General features: G+C 35.6%; 1 protein-coding gene across 1 annotated transcript in view; it reads right to left on the minus strand.

Annotated features, from left to right (window-relative positions):
• CHM (CHM Rab escort protein) overlaps positions 1–20,769 on the minus strand; it is a gene marked incomplete at its 3' end in the record, with an annotated part of 160,434 nt that overhangs the window by 97,596 nt on the left and 42,069 nt on the right. Inside the window, exons 3-4 of the mRNA XM_080719412.1 lie at positions 6,118–6,190; positions 3,441–3,565 (exon numbers count right to left, since the gene is read on the minus strand). Of these exons, the coding sequence (XP_080575538.1) occupies positions 3,441–3,565; positions 6,118–6,190 (198 nt within the window). The remainder of the gene's footprint in view (positions 1–3,440; positions 3,566–6,117; positions 6,191–20,769) is intronic.

The raw sequence follows: 20,769 nt of genomic DNA on the forward strand, positions 1-20,769 counted from the left end.
AGACCCCCAAAGCTCAGGAAATTAAAACAAGAATTAATAAGTGGGATGGCATTAAACTAAAAAGTTTTTGCTCATCAAAGAAATCCATATCTCTCTTTAAAGAGAGAGCCTACAGAATGAGAGAAGATCTTTGCCAGCTATTTCACTGAGAGCAGACTAATATCTAGAATACACAAAGTACTTAAAAGACTTTAACACTAAAAAATGTGAATACCACAATCAAGAAACAGGCAACTGAACTAGATACTTCACAAAAGAAGAAATACAAATAGCCAATTCATACATGAAAAAATGTTCAATATCATTAGCAATCAGGGAGATGCAAATCAAAACTACACTGATATTCCATCTAACCCTAATTAGAATGGCAATCATCAAGAAGTCAAACAAAAATAATGCTGGTGAGGATGTGGGGATATAGAAACTCTTCTATACTGTTGGTGAGATTGCAAATTAATATAGCCACTATGGAGATTGGTGTGGAGATTTCGCAGAAAAATGAGAATGGATCCACCTATACCACACCTAGGTATCTTTCCAATGGGAGCAAAATCAGAATATGTATGAAGCATAATTCATAACAGACAAATTATGAAACCAACCTAGGTATCCATCAACAGGTAAATGGATAAAAAAACTTATGGGATATGTGCACAATGAAATTCTACTTAGCAATAAAGAACAAAATTATGTCATTTGCAGGAAAATGGATGAACCTGGAGAATACACTAGGATATAATTATGATAATCAATTGTTTATACTGTTACAATTTGGCAATGGTCTTGAAGCAATATTTTTATATGAAAAGCCAATTACCTCTACACTCAATGGCCCAAAGTTGGCTGCCTGCTCTTGCTAATGCTGTATTTTCGTTTGTTAGTCTATCACCTAGAATCTACATTAGCAGTATATTAGTGCTCAGTCAGATTTCTGAGGTGACCTCATGCAAATCCTTCATAATTTACTAATGGTAAATTAAAGTTCCGAAGTGGACACATCTCTTGCTCAGCATCACATGGCAAATTTAATGGGAAAGGCAGGGCTATAACCCTGCTCTCAGAGTGCTTGCTTCTAGCAGACAATACTTTCTTTTGTAGTTGCTGCTTTAAACTATTAAGATAAAAACCTTTAAAATAAAGTTATCAGAAATATGTGCAAGGTGAAGTAGTACTCACCTATAACCCCAGTACTTGGAAGGCTGAGCCAGAAGGATAAAATTTTAGAGGCCAGCCTCAGAGAGTCACCATAATCCGTTTCAAAATAATAAAAAGAGTTGGGGATATATCTCAGAGGTTGGACAGCCCTGGGTTCAATCCCAGGTATCACCAAAATAATAAGCTTTAGATTTTTGAGAAGGGTCCTGGGTAATAACTTCTCAATAGACAGTAAATCTTTGTGGCAGTCATTTGGGCCCTAGCCCCTTTCCCCTAATTGCGAATTTGTGGCCATGAGCCAAAAGATTAAAGATGCCACAGTTTGGCTTGCGCTAAGTGAGAGATATTGTCATTCCCATTTATTCATGTATTTAGCACCTATTATAAATGAGTGGATTTCCTCTACAGTCCTCCAATTCTCTCCATGCTCTCTAGCTCTTCTTGCTGACTATGACATTTTTTCCCATTCACTTCTATTTGTTTTTTTTAATTTTTATTGGTAAGTTGTAGTCATGCATCATAATGAAGTACAAGATGGTGGAGGCATACATGCAGACATCACTCATTTAGCCTTTACTTAATCCCAGCCCCATTCCCTCCCCCTCCCTCCTCCTGTTTGGCTTAGTGATTGACTTGGATATGTTTGTGAAAGTACATCATGTACATTAGGCAATTTCCCTCTTCCCCCTCCCATCTCCTCAGTTAGGTCGCCTTATTTGCTCTTCTATAGTATCTCCTTCTTCATCTAGAGTGACTATGACATTATTAACCAGCTAACTTTTCCAAGTGAATGAAAACATACAGTACCTCCATCACCTCTCGCTCCACACTCTTAATTGGTCATGAGAACAACATAAAGCAGTCTGACTTGAATGTTTTCAAATGAACTTTCTACCACCAACCTTTTCCCTTCTGGCTTTGAGAATTTCAGAGAATGAAACTGAACAGATTAGGAACAAAAAAGGAGATGATTTCCTCTGTACACAGATAATGTCCAATCAGTCATTAGAAACTATTAACCTTAACTGCCAAGATGGCTTTGAAATATCAAAAAGTGCCTCTTTGCAACAATGTGACTGTCACTATATTATAGTCCAGTAATATTCATGGGCACACAATGTCACATGATAAATTTACCAAATATTTATTCCTGGCTTCATTTAAGTGTTCAGTATTTCAAATGCAATCACTTTTTCTTGTAAAGCTTCCTACACTTACTTGGAGCAATGTCAGTGTGCTGTACTTTTTAATACTAAATGACATTTAGCGTTATGTAATTATAATCTCTACCTGTAATTCCAAAAGCTATGCTTCTGCAGAAAATCACCTGTTAACTGTATATAGGAAAACGCTAGCTATCTGAAAGAAATGAACATGGGCTTAAAAAAAAAAAACAAGTACAACTTCCCAAACGTTTCAGAGGCTCATATCACACTTCCCACTCTGTGACGTTAAGGATGTGAAAGCTGACAAAGCATATCATGAAGAATCTCTAGTGAATTGAATTGTAATTAGGATTAAACTGCTAACATTCTGATGCTCTAAATCTTTCCAACAAATTGACCATATGTCATTTGAAAAAAAAAATAAACTAGTCCAATATTTTAAAACAAACAAATTTATCACTTGGAGAAACTTAAAACATGTATACTTCCTACTGTTCTATTATAATTTACAAAAATATGCAACCAAATAATATGGCCACTCAATTTAGTTATTTAAAAAATTTTTTTATTGGTGCATTGTATTCATACATCTTAATGGGATGCAAGATAGTGGAGACATACATGCACACATCACCCAATTAGCCCTTACCCACTTCCCACCTCATCCCCTCCTCCTCCCTCCAATTCTCTAATGTGCATGATGTACTTTAACAAACATCAATGTCAAGCACTAAGTCGATTTAGTATTGTAATTCAAAATTATAATCTCCAATTTCATTCTATTGTGTATTATGTAAGGAGGAAAGTTTAGTTGGAAAAACACAGAAGCAGGAGTGTAGCCCGGAAGTAGAAGGGCTTCCAGGAATCCCAGTACCACCAAAAAAAAATAAAAATAAAAAAATAAAAATAAAAATAAAAGAGTTCGGTACAGCATAAGGCATTAATGTAATATTATTATCTAAAAAGAAAATTTAAATTTACACTGAAGAAATGGTAAGCCCAGCATATGGAACTGACTTACAGCAACCAATGCCATATAAATCTTTATAGTTGGCTTCTTCTAAAGTGTATAAAAGAAGCCATTAAACTTCATTTATCCCAAATAAGTACTTCTCATACCTGACATAACAAAATACTTCCACATGTTGGATGGTGTTGTCCTTCCTGCTAAGAGCAATGGCTTCTTCATTTTCAAGGATCTGTTCCTGCCAGGCTGAGCCTTCAATTACGGTGTCACTCTTTTCCTAAAGAAAACACAGATGAGAATTTTTAATTAAATTGGGAAATCGGAACCTGTAATCTTGTCTTAAATTAGAAAATTTAAACTGTGTCTAAGCCCATGCTTTTCTTTTCAACCATTAAAACTCAAAGAAGGATATCATTTCAGAGTCACTTAAGTGATCCTAAAAGAGGATGCCAATGTCAAAGGAAGAAGTGGAAAACAATGTATGTACCCTATGCTCTAAAAAACCAGCTGTGGTCACAATATATGCGAGATTTTAATGAAGTAATTTTAAAACTGCTCTTTGATATTGCTTAAGAACTAGGATGGCCAACTTCTACCTTCTAAGAATTAAACATATCTGTGTATAAGTTACTTGTTAATAGTAAAGTGTTTTGTTGGTCTGTTTACTTAACAGTTGACAAAACAGCAGGGTCAAAATTACTTCCTTATTCTACATAATTTCAGATCTTTGAAGGCTGTTCCCTACTCCTGTCAATTTTGATTGCATATAAAAGTACTTCTGAAGCCGGTTGTAGTAGCACACACTTGTCTCAGCATTTGGGAGGCTGAGACAGAATGATCGTGTTTCATGGACAGCCTCAGCTACTTAGTGAGGCTCTGTGCAACCCAGTGAGACCCTGTTTTAAAATAAATAATAAAAAATACAGCTGGGGGTATAGTTTGGAGGTAGAATGTCCCTGGGTTTCATCCACAGTACTGAAAAAAGTATGTCTGAAAGGTAATCTGCACAATAAAACAAAATACTTCAAAATAACTAATCCCTGGCTATTGTATACTCAGAAAAATAATTAAAAAAGAATGTATAGTAACACATCTTTTGTAGAGAAAGCTTTCCGAAAATACATTGTATATACTCAAGGAATTATAACTATATTGTCCTTTATGTTAAGTAAATTTTCAGAATATTTCTAAACTTAAAACTTCATAAATGTAGTAATTATTTTTAAAAGGCTTCACTCTCCTGCATTTCACAGCTTAAACTGAAGACAAGTAATGACAAATAGCTGTTATTTTCAGGTACAGTATTAGATATTATTAAACATCTTGACATAAATAGAAAAGAAAGGGAAGTGTAAGATCTGTAAATGTATAGAAACTGGATTAACAGGATAAAAAAAAAACAGAGTGAAGGGAGAAAGGATATGGTACATTCAGATAACTGAGGTATTTTTCGTTATTGTCTTTAGAATCTAGACTAACTTGCCTCATGGAAGTACTAAATATTTCTAAATATAAGGTGACCTTCACATATATGTCCCACAGGTAAAGTTCAAAGTAGGGTTTCTGATAAATATATGAATATTTTCAGTATATAGGTAAAAGGGTTAAATGTTTACTTATACCATTTACTTTCTTGACATACATATTTTGATTATGTGAAATGCTAAAATAATTATTGCTGTTTCTCTATATTTATCTCATATAATGATATTCATTATCCTGCATCTTCAACAGTAATATCATCATAACCCACCTTTGAGGAACTTATGCTATTAAATCAATCAACAGAAATACAGTGTTTAGTATGGTGATCAGCAAATCATACGGGCTTAATAAGTCTTAGCTACCTTATCCTTAGCTAACTAAATGCAATTTTCTGGAATAAATCATTTTCTTTTACTTTCCTAATAATCTATACTCTTTTCAGATTTAGAAGATTTTGATTCCATGCAATATATTCTTGGAAGAAATTTCATTTATAGCCCCATGAACCTATTTGTATAAACTTGGTACTGTTTTTAAAGTGCATATTATAAAAATCAGTAAACTCCATTACCTAATCAACTCACCCTCCATATTATGTTGTACATGACCTCTAGAGTTCTTTTACAATGCTATTCAATTGTTTTAGTAGTGAAATATGACACCTAAAAATATTAATTTGATATTCAATCATTTTCTTTACTTTTTCTTTCCATTGATTTGGTACAGTGACCTAGAGAGCATGTAAAACATCCCTAACATAGACCATTTCAAATTAATGTATCTTCTCCAAATAATGAAAGAGTAATTGATATTATGTAAGATTTTAGAAGGACTGGAATAGATTTTATGGAAGATAATTTTAGGAAAAAATCAGAGTTTCACATACAGAGTATTTAGAAAATGGCATCAAGTATATATGATTTATTTTTTAGCTAACATATCTATTTATTTATTTGTTTGTTTTTGTGGTACTGGGGATAGAACCCAAGGGCATTCTACCTCCGAGCGACACCCCCAGCCCTATTTTTTATTATTTATTTTGAAACAGCGTCTCACTGAGTTGCAAGGGGCCTCACTAAGTAGCTGAGGCTGTCTCCAAACCTCAATCCTCCTGTCTCAGCCTCCTGAATGCTGGGATCACAGGTGGGCACCACCACACCTGGCTCTACCATGCCTATTTTAAAAGCAATATACATATTATAAAGGATATCAGAAAATCATCAGAGAAAAAGGTGACAACATATTTTTGTCAAACACAAAAATAAAAATAGATTATAAATTCTATATTACAGATGGAACAAACAACACAGCCTAGCAAATTACAAGATTAGATAAGAAGTTTACCTGATATTCCTTTAGCCAGGATAATAGTCCTGAAAAGCTAAAACTGGCCCAGTTTCCTCCATAGTAGCTTCTTCTGTAATGATAAATAAGAGTAAAGAAAAAGGTGAAAATCAAGTCCCTGATACTCATCAACCAAACTCTTCTTGGCCATTAAAATTAGCTCATATTTTAATATTACTGCCTCAAGATTTCCAAAGCACACATAAATTGGAATGTTGACAAAAGAAGTAGTGAGCTGAAATAAAATTGATCCCAAAGGGAACTTTTCCTAGTAGAAAGAGCTAAATAAATATCTTTGGACACCTTAAAATTTTCTGTCTGAGCAGGTAACATGAATTTTTATGACACCAGGATTAAGAAAAATGGCTACGAAGAAAATCTTGATAGATCTCAAAGAAAGCCAAAGAAAAACTGCTAAGTCTTCCGTAAGCAGTTACATCTCTGCCATCATCATCACACCCACCTCTCACACCAAACACATACACACACACATGCATACACAAACTAATATTCTCTCTCTTTCTCTCGCTCTCTCTCTCTTTGCCATGCATACAAACATAATTGGGCCTTTTAGGTAAAGCAGATAAAGTGGTTACTCTAAATAAAATAAAAGTAGATCCTGGGATACAGTTATTCACATCAAAAACATAAAGTCAGGCATAGTGTCACATACCTATAATCTCAGTACTTGAGAGGCCAAAAAAGGAGGATTGCAGGGGTTTTTTTTGGGTTTTTTTGTTTGTTTGTTTGTTTGGTTTTTTTTTTTTTGGTGGCACTGGGGTTCCTGGAAGCCCCTCTACCTCCGGGCTACACTCCCAGACCTATTTAGACCTATTTTTTATTTCTGGAAACAGGGTCTCTTAAGCCAGCATGGCTGACTTCGAACCTGCGCCAATCCTCCTGTCTCCGCCTCCCAAGCATGGGGATTACAAGTGTGCGCCACCACGCCCAGCGAGGATTGCAGGTTTGAGGCCACCCTCAGCAATTTTGCAAAACCCTTAGTAACTTAGACTTTGTTTCAAAATAAAAAAGTTTTGGGGGTGTAGCCTGGAGGTAGAATGACGCTGAATTCAACCCCTAGTACAAAAATAAAGTAAAATAATATAAAGTTTCCACAGATAGCCAGGTGAGCTGCTATTCCTCATTTCATACTCCTGAGAAGACCACTCTGTTTTGGAGGACCAAAGGGTCTCCGAAGATCAGGTAAACTTCATTTAGTGCTAAAGTCCTTGGACTGCTGCTCTTCCCAATCCTTGCAAGCTTTTCACATGTAGTGACCGTATGATGAACTACAAAGTACACGCGATTCAACCCCACAGCAAGTATCCCAGCTCTGGGTGGAAGCCATTCTTGGCTCTGTTTCCATTTTCACATTTGCTCCTCTGTATCCTTATTTAATGAAATAATGCATCCATGAAAAACTTTTCACGAAAGTAAAACATAAAATACTTAGTATTATATCCAAAATTATTTTTCCATGACAGTACATTGTCTCAAAATTCTAATATATTTTTCCTCAATCAATTATTAACATAGGTTCTAAGAATGAAGAGTATTTTAACAAATAATCACCGTCTTGCTCTGACAGAGAATAGGGTAAAATCAAATACTTTTGAAAGAATGCCAATTACTTTATATTACCGCCTTATTCATATGTAAAGGCACTCTTGGGGATAATGTAAGTTCATATATTGTCCATGATTCCCAGTGGCTTTAAAATCCCCAAAGAATTTCAGCTATACTACCAATTCTAGATGAACACTCCTTGCTAAAATTTCTAAGTCTGGACACCAGTAATCTGATGCCTGCAGAAGAAAAACAATGGAAGGAGAAACTGGGAAATGACAACTATGAAATCCAGGAAGGAAAAAAAGAGGAGTAGAAACAGTGGTAACTGTCTCAGAGCAATCTACATTATTTTCTCCCTTGCCTGAGAATAATGTACTTCTGTTATCTCTTTCCATTCGCCAAATATAACACTCAAATATGTACACACAAAAGCACAAAATATCCTCGGTGCTAAGGGGAAAAATCCTGAAGCTACTGTCTATGTTTTTTTCTTGAGATACTTAAGACTTCTTTTGAACCACAATAAGGTCACAAATAGATAACACTAGCTAATACGTGGAAGTTTCAAAATTGATGTAAATTTATTTTGAATGGATCTACCAATTTATATGTACCATACCTCACACTGGTCATAGACAGAGTTTTCTTAGGACTCAGAATGCAATAAAATCACTAAACATCAAAACAACTTCTCCACCAAACACATCATTTGATAAAATTAGTGGCCTAGGCGTAAGTTATGAGAAAGTATTTCATAAATATTCATATCTTAAAATAATTAAATTCATATCTTAAATAGTATCATTAAATTCTATGTTAAATTCACAAACTTAAATTCTTATCTTAAAATATTCATATCTTAAAAAGCACTGCTCTCCAAGACATATAAAGAACTCGTTCCACATAATAAAACAGATATTCAAATTTAAAGACAGGCAAAAGGCTTGAACAATTGACAAGGAAAGGAGGTAGGGAGTCCCACAAAATACACCAACATGTTAATTATAGGATCTGGTTGGTAGATACATCCGTGTTCACAATACCATTTTTTCAGCATTTCTGTTTGAACATTATCATAATGAAATGTTAGAAAAACAGAAGTAATCTAACCCTAGTTTTCAAGCACTGACTATGATGTGTCAATTTTCCACAGAATTCTTGGATATTATCAAAAGCCTAAGAAACTGCTAGGGGCCATTTTGCTGTATCTTTCCATTATTACGTGATTTGAGGTCAGTTCATGGTCAAAATCTATTTTTTTCCTTATACTTGGTCATATGGTTTTGGACAGAGCTAATTGGTTCTAGTATTTTTCCATGCAGCTCCCATTTTCAACTTTTCCTGTTGATGTGCTCTTAACACCAGCATCTGGTGATCTCATCCAATTATGTATATAAAAGGTGAAACATGGTTTTCATTACTGTGGTCGTTTTGACAAAAGACAGTAACACAGTTATTAGAAAATCCAGTATAAAACCAGTACAGATTTCAACTAAATTCATTTTGATATTTATATATGGATCTAGATATGATTCATATAATATCCCTTAAAGACAACGACTTTAGGTATCAAAATCAATATGACAAAAAGAAAAAGGAAAATCAATATGACATTTTAATATGCTCTCTGGAGCAATACTGGTAATAGAAATAATAAAAATTAAAACCCACAGAGTATTTGTCTCAATTTTATCTTTAATGGCACGGATTTAGAACGCTGACATTTAGATCCAATTTATAAACTAGCATTTCTGATTTCCTTAAAATTGCTTCTATAGCAAGAAACAAGTATAGGTTGTTGGTTTTGCTTCTCAAACCTTAGAGATATGATTTATTTTAAGGACAAACTGAGAACTTCCTGAATGAAAAAAATAACAAAATGGATTTGGCACATTTCTGTCAAATTTGTGTCACAACTGCCTCTGTACATCAAGTAAAAGAAGTAAAAAAAGTACTTTATGATGAATGATAAAATTTTCTCTCTATTGCCAGCAACACTATTTCATATGATAAAAAAGATTTCCTTAAAACTAGATCCTATTTGTAGAATTAGAAAATGAGTATTCACAATATTTAAACAGCAAACAAAAGTAATGTCTAAAGCTCTCTAATGATTCATGATGGGAAACTGATAAAAATTTTCATCTAAAATAGTAAAAAACAGCCGGGCGTGGTGGCACACGCTTGTAATCCCCGCGCTTGGGAGGCTGAGACAGGAGGATCACACAGGTTCGAAGCCAGCTTCAGCTACTTAGTGAGGCTCTCAGCAACTTAGACCCTGTTTCCAAATAAAATATAAAATAGGTCTGAGAGTATAGCCCGGAGGTAGAAAGCCTCTGGGTTCCACCTCCAGTACCACCAAAATAAATAAATAAATAAATAAATAGTAAAAACCATAAATGGGGCATTTTAATTTTGAAGATACATAGGCTTAATAATTATAATACTAAGGTATGATTCTCCATGATGTGAAATGTTAACCCTAAAATGATAGAAAATATGGTTTTAATGTAAGGTTTCTCTTAACTCACTCATTCTACCAACTAAACTTTTCCAGAAACAATAAGGAAATGAGTTATGTAACTATCTTCATTAATACCAATCAATTAAATAACAAAAATAGCATTAAATAGTAACTCAACTCATCCTTTGCTTAATAGGAGCAAATAAGGTGACAGAGACTGAGAGGGACAGGAGGGGGGAAGAGGGAAATTCCCTAATGTACATGATGTACATTCACAAACATATCAATCACTGAGCTAATCATGAGAAGGAGGGGGCAAGGAGAAGATGGGGTAGGAATTGGGGAAGGGCTAATTGAGTTATGTGTGCATGTATGCCTCCACCATCTTACTCCATTAAGATGTATGACTACAGCCAAGAGTAGTGGTGCACGCTTGTAATCCCCGTGCTTGGGAGGCAGAGACAGGAGGATTGTGTAGGTTCGAAGCCAGCCTTGCTGGCTTAAGAGACCCTGTTTCCAAATAAAAATATAAAATAGGTCTGGGAGTGTAGCCGGAGGTAGAAGGGTTTCATCCCCAGTACCACCAAAAAAAAATTTTAAAAAAATGTATGACTACAATGCACTAATAAATTTTTTTTAAAAAAATAAAGCAACTTCACTTTGTTTAATATATCCTAAAAGAAAAGAAATACATCACAGATAGACACACACAAAAATGAACTGTCTGAGAAGGCTGGGAGTATAACCTATTAACTAGAACCTATTGATCAAATACTAACAATATTCTTTTCCATTGTGCATCCTAATTACAATTCATTTTTTACTCTTCAGCAGCAGGCACATATACATAATGCTAAACTACATACTGTACTGTGACATGTCTTCCAGAAGCAATACTAACAAAGGGAGAGCATCTGATTTGGGGTATATTCATCTTGGAATCACTACAATTATTAAAGAAACTCAAGTGTTGAAAATGTTTTTCAGCAGATTAGCCACTGGGGTCCAAGCTTGTTAAGAGAGAAAGGGAAGGAGCATAGCTCCACCTCTAGCTGACTAGTCAACATTTGCCACTCTTAAATTGCCTTTTCCTATAGTACGTGTAATATGACCTTCCACTAATGACATGTTTATTTTTCCAGTGTCTTTTTTCATTTAGAAACAGGGTCTCACCAAGTTGCAAAGGACCTCGCTAAGTAGCTGAGGCTGTCTACAAACGGAGTCCTCTGGTATCAGCCTCCCAAATGCTGGGATTACAAGCATGAGCCACCAGACCCAGCTTTTTTCCCAATGTCTTAACAAGTATTTTCCCAGAAATTTTGTGAGCTAGATAGAAAGGGTGTAATTTATAGGTGAGGACAAATATTTGTCCACATAGAGCTTTTTAGTGAGGGCTACACAGCTACAAATCACAGAATTGCAATTCAAAGTTTTCTCAGACACTAATGGTATCCATTGCAACATACAAATTCCCAAAATTTTTAAGATTCCTAGCATCATTTAGTCCTCAGAACAATGAAGGCTGAAGTTCAACACGCCAAAGACTGTTCATATAGCACCTGGCCCTAATGATTAAATTCATCCTTTCAAAATGTATTCTTTCAGCCCAGCGTGGTGGCACATGCTTGTAATCCCAGCACTTGGGAGGCTGAGACAGGAGGATCCTCCTCTAGGTTTGAATCCAGCCTCAGCTACTAAGTGAGGCTCAGCAACTTAGACCATTTCCAAATAAAATATAAAATAGGTCTGGGAGTATTGCCAGGAGATAGAAAAGCCTCTGGGTTCCACCCCCAGTACCACACAAAAAAAGTATTATTTCAATAACACAGACTGTTAATAGGTATTGAGGAGGGGGAAGAAACAGCGTGACAAAATAAAACTGAAAAATGTTAGGTTTAAAGCAGTAAAACAAAACCTGAAAGTTGTACTAGTATTGGGAAGAGGTTTCAAAATATATTAATGTACCAGTATTGGGAAAGATTTCCAATTTTGAAAATATATCGTTTGTTCTAAAGAAAGCCAGGATTGTCAGGAAGAAGGGCCTTTTTACATTTCTAAAGAGAAGTAAAAGAAAGCCAAGGAGCCAGGGAAAAGGGCCTCTTTACATTTCTAAGGAGAGACAACTGCCTTAAGGTTGGGAGGAAATCCCAGATTGGGGGGGCGGGGCAATTTAACACATCTTGGGAGGGTAACAAAAGGTGTGGAGGTCTGTGCCCTGAGACAGGGCTGCCTCCCCTGCCTCTGAGGCCTGGATCCAGCTGGGATGGAGACAGCAGCAAACTGGGCTACAGATAGGGCAGCATATCTATATATCAAAGGACCTGCTGCAGACTTGGTCAGGATAAGAACACTCAGCATGCAGGGGTCTTTGGGTGTGTTCCCTCGAATCGCCCCCCATGCCATTTTAGCATGGGGCTCTAACTACCTTCTGCATTTCTATCTTTTTAATAAACTTCTTTAAACCTTTAGTAACTGTCCGAGCTATGTATATTTATCCTTATCTCAGGACAAGAACCTGTGGTTTTTCTGTTTGTTTGGTTGTTTTGGGGGAATTGTTTCTCCCCTCACACACCGAACATAATTCACCGTAACAAAAGCGGTATGTTCATGGCATGGGTTCTGAGAACCACTGAATATGGTGATGTCTGTTAAAGCACTTCAAGAAGGAATAAACAAATTAAACTGACCAATGAGCACTTTTGTTGAAAAAGCATTTTAAATAATTAGGTTTTGCTGGGCATGGTTGAGCACCTTGTAATCCCAGCATTTGGGAGGCAGAGACAGAAGGATTGTGGTTCACAGACAGCCTCAGCTACTTAGTGAGAACCTCTGCAACTCAGTGAGAACCTGTTTCAAAATAAGGAATAACAAATAGGACTAAGGGTATAGCTCGTGAGTAGAAAGCCCATGTGTTCCATCCCCAGTACTACTAAAAAAAATTAGGTTTTAAAAGAACATATTTTGAAAAATGGTCTTAATTCATATAAAGAGAAAAGAGAAAAATAGGAAAAAAATATATATATACACACACTAAGCTTGGCATTTCGCATTTACTATTTCACTTTGGTTTCATGCCAATTCTGAAAGACTGGTGCTATAATTATTGCCATTATATAATTAAGGAAAAACAACTGTGAAGTTGAATGTCTTGTCTAACTCAGCCAGGAAAACAGCAAAAGCTAAAAAAAAAATAGTTAAAAGTTAAAAGGCCCAAAGTCTATGGTTTACCCACTATAACACCATCTACCCTAACTTACAAGATTAAAATCCATAAAATTATAAACACAGAAAAATCCTGGAATCTGGTTTAATCTAAGCAGTAGGATCTGTTTACAAACACTAGACGGAATGATGTGTAATATTTGTTTTGCTGCCCCAATTCATTTGTATAATGAAAGTGGGATGACAACTTCATGATTATGTCTGTTCTAATCTCAGAACTGAGAGGATGATCTATTTCTAGGTCCCAAAATAAAACCAATTTTACTGCCTATCTCATATTCGCTATGTACAAATATCTTCAAACATATGGTCAGAATAGGGAAATAATAACCTTATTAGTTCAACAGCATTGTTGGCCAGCTATTAAGAATGGTATGTATATATATATTATATATGTGTCTGTATATAATATATAATATATATATATATATATATATATATATATATATATATATATCTGCCATACAGATTTTTTAATGTGCTTTTACTGGTGCATTACAGTCTCACATCATAATGCAAAATATGTTGACAATGACATACATGCACACAGTACTTGATGACCCCCCCCATCTCATTTCCCCCCATCCCAATACAGAGTACTGAGATTGACGTTGGTATAATCACAAATATACAGACAATAGATGGTACTATTTCCATTACTGAACCTCAGTCTTCTTCCTCCCCTTCCTTTAGGCCTCTTCCCTGGCTACACTCTTACTTCTCCTCCATTATTTGGAGGCATTCTTGGATTCCAGTTACTCTCTAGCTTGTGCATATTAGAGAAAACATATGACCCTTCACTTTCTGTAATCGTCACATTTAAAGGGGGTCGGTTTTTTTCTTTTTGGACTTGGGATCAAACCCAGGGAAAACGCACTTGCTAGGCAAGCACTTTGCCACTGAGCTACATCCCAGCCCTGATGGCCACATTTGAAAAAGTTTATTCTCTTTAAATTTTGTTGCACTATCTTCCTGGTGACAAATAAATAGGATAGGATAGGAAATATTTACCCCTGACACTAATTTTCATTTAGTAAAAGTTCCATATACCTGCTACACAAGAAAGTGGAGCTCTTTTCAATATGCCCTCGTTACAAGAAAAAGAAGGCAAGCCCCCATGATAAAGAACTGTAGATAGAATTCTAATGTCAACAAGAAGACACGGCTGAGAGTTTCTTAACGGATAAAAATTGTACATATTTATCCTTTAGAATATGATGTTTTCAAATGTTACTTGGCTTTAAAAGAGTCCCATGAAGCTACAGGAATCTGCTTTGGCAATTAGGTTAATCTGATACAAAGAAATATCTAGCTGTATTTCTAGTCATTAAGCCTGGAGAGAGACCTTCCTACATTTGGAGTTGTTAGTGATTCCACACAAGTCTACCCATTCAAATCCATTAAAGTCAACCAAGCAGGTAGAAGAGTAAATAATATAAAAGTGTTGCCCTCAATTCTTTGTTTGCCTTTGTGATTTCATCTATCCCCAGTGACTGATTTATCATGTCTCTGTTGATGACTCACAAATTGGTATCTCTAATCTGGGACCCTCTAGTTAGCTCCACATTCATATCTATTTCTAGTTGGCTAAAAATACAAATTATGAGTCATCCGTTTTTTGGACATCTCCTTTCACTAAATGTCTAAGATGATTCAATTGCATGTCCAAAGGACAATTTTATTATCTGTCCATTAGCCCCAACTTGGTCTTCCTCTTGATTTCCCCAAAATCAAGAGGATTGATTCAAAAATGGCAACTCTATCCTGAGAGATACCTATGCTAAAAAAAAATTCTTAAACTCTCATTTCTTCCGCAAGTGTCATTCTAGTTTATTTGTCAAACCCTTTTTTACATTTTTGACATCCCAACCACTGTTGCCTTATTTCAGTCCCTTGCTGGCTATTATTCTGTCTATTACATTAGTCTCATCAAAAGTTTTCCTGCCTCTAGTTTCTCTTCCCCTTCCAAAACAATGTCTATATTAATATCACCGTGAATAAGTCTTGCCAGACCACATTATGTCCTTCCCAAGCTGAAAGATGTTGAATGACTCACTAATCCCTCTAAAATCAGATACAAAATCCTTAGCTTCACAAGATCCTTCGAGCGTAGTGCTAAACTGACTCTAGTCTTAATTTTGGACATTGCCTATCTCTGCCATGTATCAGCCATAACCATACACTCAACACTACCTGAGCGAGCCAAGTGCCTGCATGCCTCTCAGCTTTTATTAATGGTACTATGCCCAAACTGCTATTCCATTACAAAATTAATGAGGGAACTAGTCAAATCAGTGAGAATTCTCAAATCTAAATGCTGCCTGATTGCATCCATTCACCAATGTGTAACCTAAACAACTATGCTTCCACAGTCTGCACACACTTTTATAGAAACTGTCACAATGTCTTGCAATTGAAGTGCATGAATGCTTTCTCCAACTAGACAGGGAACAACTTAAGGATAAGGACAGTACGATTTGGTCAACTTTGATCCCTTAACGCATGGAAAATGCATGGTAATAATTGCTAACTGAAGGAATTATTACCACAAATGTATTGCTATTAATCAAGGATTTTGGGACTTGATAGAACTGGGATCAAATTCCAATTGTGGCACTAGTTACTAGTTACCTGACCTCAGCCAATCACCCTCTAAAGATTACTCTTTAAAACCTGTTTCCTGCCGGGCGTGGTGGCGCACGCTTGTAATCCCCGCGCTTGGGAGGCAGAGACAGGAGGATGGCGCAGGTTCGAAGCCAGCCACGCGCGCTGGCTTAGGAGACCCTGTTTCCAATATGAAAATGTAAAAAATAGGTCTGGGAGTGTAGCCCGGAGGTACAAGGGCTTCCAGGAACCCCAGTACCACCAAAAAAAAAAAAAAAATAGGGCAGGGTGTGTAGCTCGGAGGTCAAAAGCCCCTGGGTTCCATCCCCAGACCCGCAAAAAAAATAAAAATAAAAAATAAAAAATAAAATAAAACCTGTTTCCACATCTGTAAAATACAAAAGCACTTAAAAGAGCATTGAGCACATAGTAAGTTATCAATATCATCATCACTAAATTTTTCTTCTTACAAAGTTTAAACAAAAGAACATAATTTCAGGAAATCCCTGTACCCTTTAGCTAGCAAACTCAGACCAGTGCCAGCTAGGCATTAACAGGCTCAAGGACAACCCTGGGGAAAAAAAAGAAAAGATAGATATGGACAAAAATGGAGTCACAGTTTCAAGAAAAGATCAAAGTTTTGGGGATGGCTGATTTCTTCTCCATTTTCCTTGTCATTTACTACAGAGTATTCACAGCTCCTTAAATTTAACTCTTCCTTGTCATGGAAAGGCAAAATAAAATCCTTTTCATTAATGGAAAAAAGAAAAATCAGGGCACAAGAAAACGTGAAAAACATTAATTTTGTAGATGACTCTACTTCCAGCTACGAGGTTGATTGAGAGATATCCTTCAAACTCCCAAGGGGTTGGTAGGAGCAATGTTTATTTCAAAGTAAAAGCAAGGCAAACAAATAAACAAAATAAGCAATGATAGCTAAAAACAAAAGCAAGTATGAGGAAAATATAAGAGAAAAATATTTTTCACTTTCTTTTTAAAAGAATAGGATTATAAGTTTGATCGAGATGAAGGAGGTAAGCCGGGCATGGTGGAACACACTTGTAATCCAAGTACTTGGGAGGCTGAAAAAGGAAGATCACAAGTACTCAATCAGCCTCCGCATCTTAGTGAGGCTCTCAGTGACTTAGCAAGATTGTGTTTTGAAATAAGAAATATATGGAATACTGCTGAGGGTATACCCTGAAGGTAAAAGGCCCCAGGACTCCACTCCAGTACCAAACAAAAAATAAATAAAGATAAGGGAGGTGGTAGAGGTAGAAAATACATATGAAAAATACATATGTGTATGTAATTATCTTTACTTGTAGTTTTCTAGCTCATTTGAAATTTATACTAGTTCAAATCCACTAAATAAAACAAGTCAAAGTTAGTAATATCTAGAAACAAGTTGATGGTTCATGATTTCTGCAAAGAGCTGTCTCAATCAATCTAGCCTCTATTTGAGCTCTATAAAGAAAAAATTCCTCCTTATGCAAGAATTGTCACTTGCAAAGGCAGCTCCTGTCATACAGATTTTGGTAATCAAAATATAAAATGGTATTCCTGTTTCAAGACCTTACACATTTATAAATTGCTTTCATATATTTTTCACTACTCTGCCTTCCAAAATGGAGGTGGAACATATTCCTTGGCATTACACAGAAAAAGTATTTGTTGAACCTGTCATATTTTATTGTCCGACCTTGATAGCTACACCTCAATGTTTTTACACAAAACCCACATAAAATCCTCAGAGGAAAACTTCATTGGTTGTGCATTAGACTCATTTTACAGTGAAGGAAAACAGTATCAGTCACATAACTAATCAGAGACAAGAGTCATGACTTGCACCAGGCCTCTTGACTATCAAGCTCAGTGTCTATTTCCAAAACACTGTAACTTATCTTAATGAAAAGAGCAGAGTCTCGGCAGTCAAAAAAAAGGACCTAGGTTTAAAAACTCTTTCCCTTAATAGACATATGACAATAAAGAAGTTATTTCAATTCTTTGAGTTTGATTCCTCACCTACAGGAGGGAAATTGTATTTCCTTACAGAAATGTAATAAGAATTAAAAAAAAAAAAGTTCCACCTGCACAGAATGTTACCTGCACAGAACCAAGAAAAGAGCTAATGGAGACTTATTGCAACACGGTGTAAGTGCGTACAACATCTTGAATACTAGATTAACTCAAACATACAACATCTTGAATACTAGATTAACTCAAACAAAGAAAAATTATTTTCATTTGCAAGTTCCGCATGTACAATGAAATCTGTCTTAAAAATGAGAAAATAAGTATAACACCTGATTCCAACTTTTATATATTTTCTCACCCTTATAGGAAAGTTCTGTTTTCTCTTCAATACAAATGATTTTTTAATTTTTCATATATAATTTTATTGGTGCATTACAGTTTAACATCATAATGTAGTCTATAGCAATTGTGACATACATGCACACAGTGCGTGGTGAGATTCTCCTGGCTCCCTCACACTTCCCCTCTTCCCCATATAGGATTGTGTGATTGGCATTGGTATTATTACATACGTACATAACAGGGGTGGAAATTATTCCTTCATTGACCCTCCCTCTTCCATCACCCCTTTCCCCTAGAGTGGCTCCACTGGAGTTTCTTCACAATTATCTGAAGTCTTTCTGGTATTCTAATTATTCCTTAGTTTCCACATATTAGAGGAAACATGACCCTTCCCTTTCTATGACTAGCTAATCTCATCTAACACAATATTCTTTAAGCCAATTCATTTCCCTGCAAATGACAATTTTGTTCTTCTGTATTGCTGAGTAAAGTTCCATTTTGTGTAGTTCTCATAGTTGGCAATCCATTCATCTGTTAATGGACACCTAGGTTGGTTCCATAATTTGGCTATTGTGAACTGTGCTGCTATAAACATGGTTATGCATATATTACTGTAGTTCTCTGATTTCAACTTTTTTGGAAAGATACCCAGGAGTGCTACAGCTTGATCTTATGGTGGATCCATTTCCAGTTGTCTGAGGAATCTCCACACCGATCTCCATAGCAGCTAAACTAGACTGCAATCTCACCAAGAGTGTAGAAGAGTTTCTGCTTTCCCACATCCTTGCCAGCATTGACTGTTGTATGACTTTTTGATCACTGCCATTCTAATTGGGTAGAGATGGAATCTCAGTGTAGGTTTGATTTGCATGCATCTCTCTGATTACTAATGATGTTGAACACTTCATGTATTTACTGACAATATTTCCCTATTTTTTACGATAGTCTTAAATCTAAAATCTTTAAAATAAATTATTTTAGAATCTTTAAAATATTCAAAACCTATCTATGACTTATCCTATTCACATATGTATTTGTTATTTTTGCCTTAAACAAAGAAAACAAGCAACCTCAATTTCCAAAAACTAAAAGCCACTAAAAAGAAACTTCACAGTAGGAGCAACTGTTGAATCAATACTAGTTTCTTTTTTAAGAGGTAATAATAATTGTACTTGTATAGTGTATTTTTTGTCTTTTTGTTACAAAAGCATCAGAATGAAATTTTTCACCTAGCTCTTCATATATACAGTTAATTTCCAGGACAGAAAAATATCATAAAACATCTGAGATGACTCAATGAGTTAGTTTTATTAAGACACAAAAAATCTGCCTGTACTAAGAAATCAATTAACTTTTCACAAAAAGATTGAAGGGGAAATGGCACTAGCTCTTAAAGATCTTTGTAGAATCTCATATCCAAGGTAATAAATCAATAAGAATTATGGGGATCACTCCCACCCTTCAACCACTGAATCTACAGGCCCCTCTTATTCCTTTGTAGTATTTCCCTCTTAGTACAATTTGTAATATAAAACTTAAGCATGTTTAATGGCTATATCCCCTGATAGGGTTCAAGTCCATCATGTGAGCAGGTCAGTCTGTTTTGTTGTTCATTTCTTTTTTTGTTTTGTGGGAGTATTTTTTGCAATATTCCATTCATATATATTCCAAAAGGCAGCAAAATTAATTATTGCTATTATCATGTAAGTGTTTACCATTGGTCATTCTGCTCTGGCTACATAATCTGCAGGACACAATATGCATGATCATGCAAATGCACTTGTTAAAATCTAGTCCTTTACAAGTCCATATATTTGGGTTCCAGAACTTTTCATCTCCCAGTTGTCTACTCTGATATATACTGACTTTATTTAAATGTTTTTATTGGTGGACTGCAATTATATAGCAAAGTTACACAAACATGCATGTCCATAGCACTTCATGTATTTACCTCAGCATCCTACCCTGCTCCTCTTTCCTTCCTCCTGCATATGTTAATGAGATTAGTACTAATACCTTATCTATGGATATAGCATATTTTAAACTATTTCCTTCCCTAATTCTCCCTTTTCACCTCTCCATCTCCTTTCCCAAACCTCTTCCACAATTTTTCTAGTCTCTCTCCTCATTTATCTGAAGTTCATTTTGTTTGCCATTTTTTCTCTAGCTTCCAGAAATGAGAGAAAACGTACAATCTTTAACCTTCTGAAATTGCTGACCTCACTTAGCATAATAATCTGTCTAGTTTTATCCATTTTCCTTCAAAAGGGATAGCTTTGTTCTTTATAGATGAGTGAACTCTATTGTGTGTATATACCATATTTTTGTGATCCATTCCTCTATTGACAGACACCTAGACTGATTTCATAATTTGTCTACTGTTAATTGTGAAGCTATAAACATAGGCATGCATGTATCACTATAGTATTTTAACTTTAAACTCTTTTGGAAAGATACCAAGGAGTTGTATCGCT

This window comes from Muscardinus avellanarius, assembly GCF_963383645.1.
Source record: "Muscardinus avellanarius genome assembly, chromosome: X".
In the NCBI taxonomy this organism is placed as follows: domain Eukaryota; kingdom Metazoa; phylum Chordata; class Mammalia; order Rodentia; family Gliridae; genus Muscardinus; species Muscardinus avellanarius.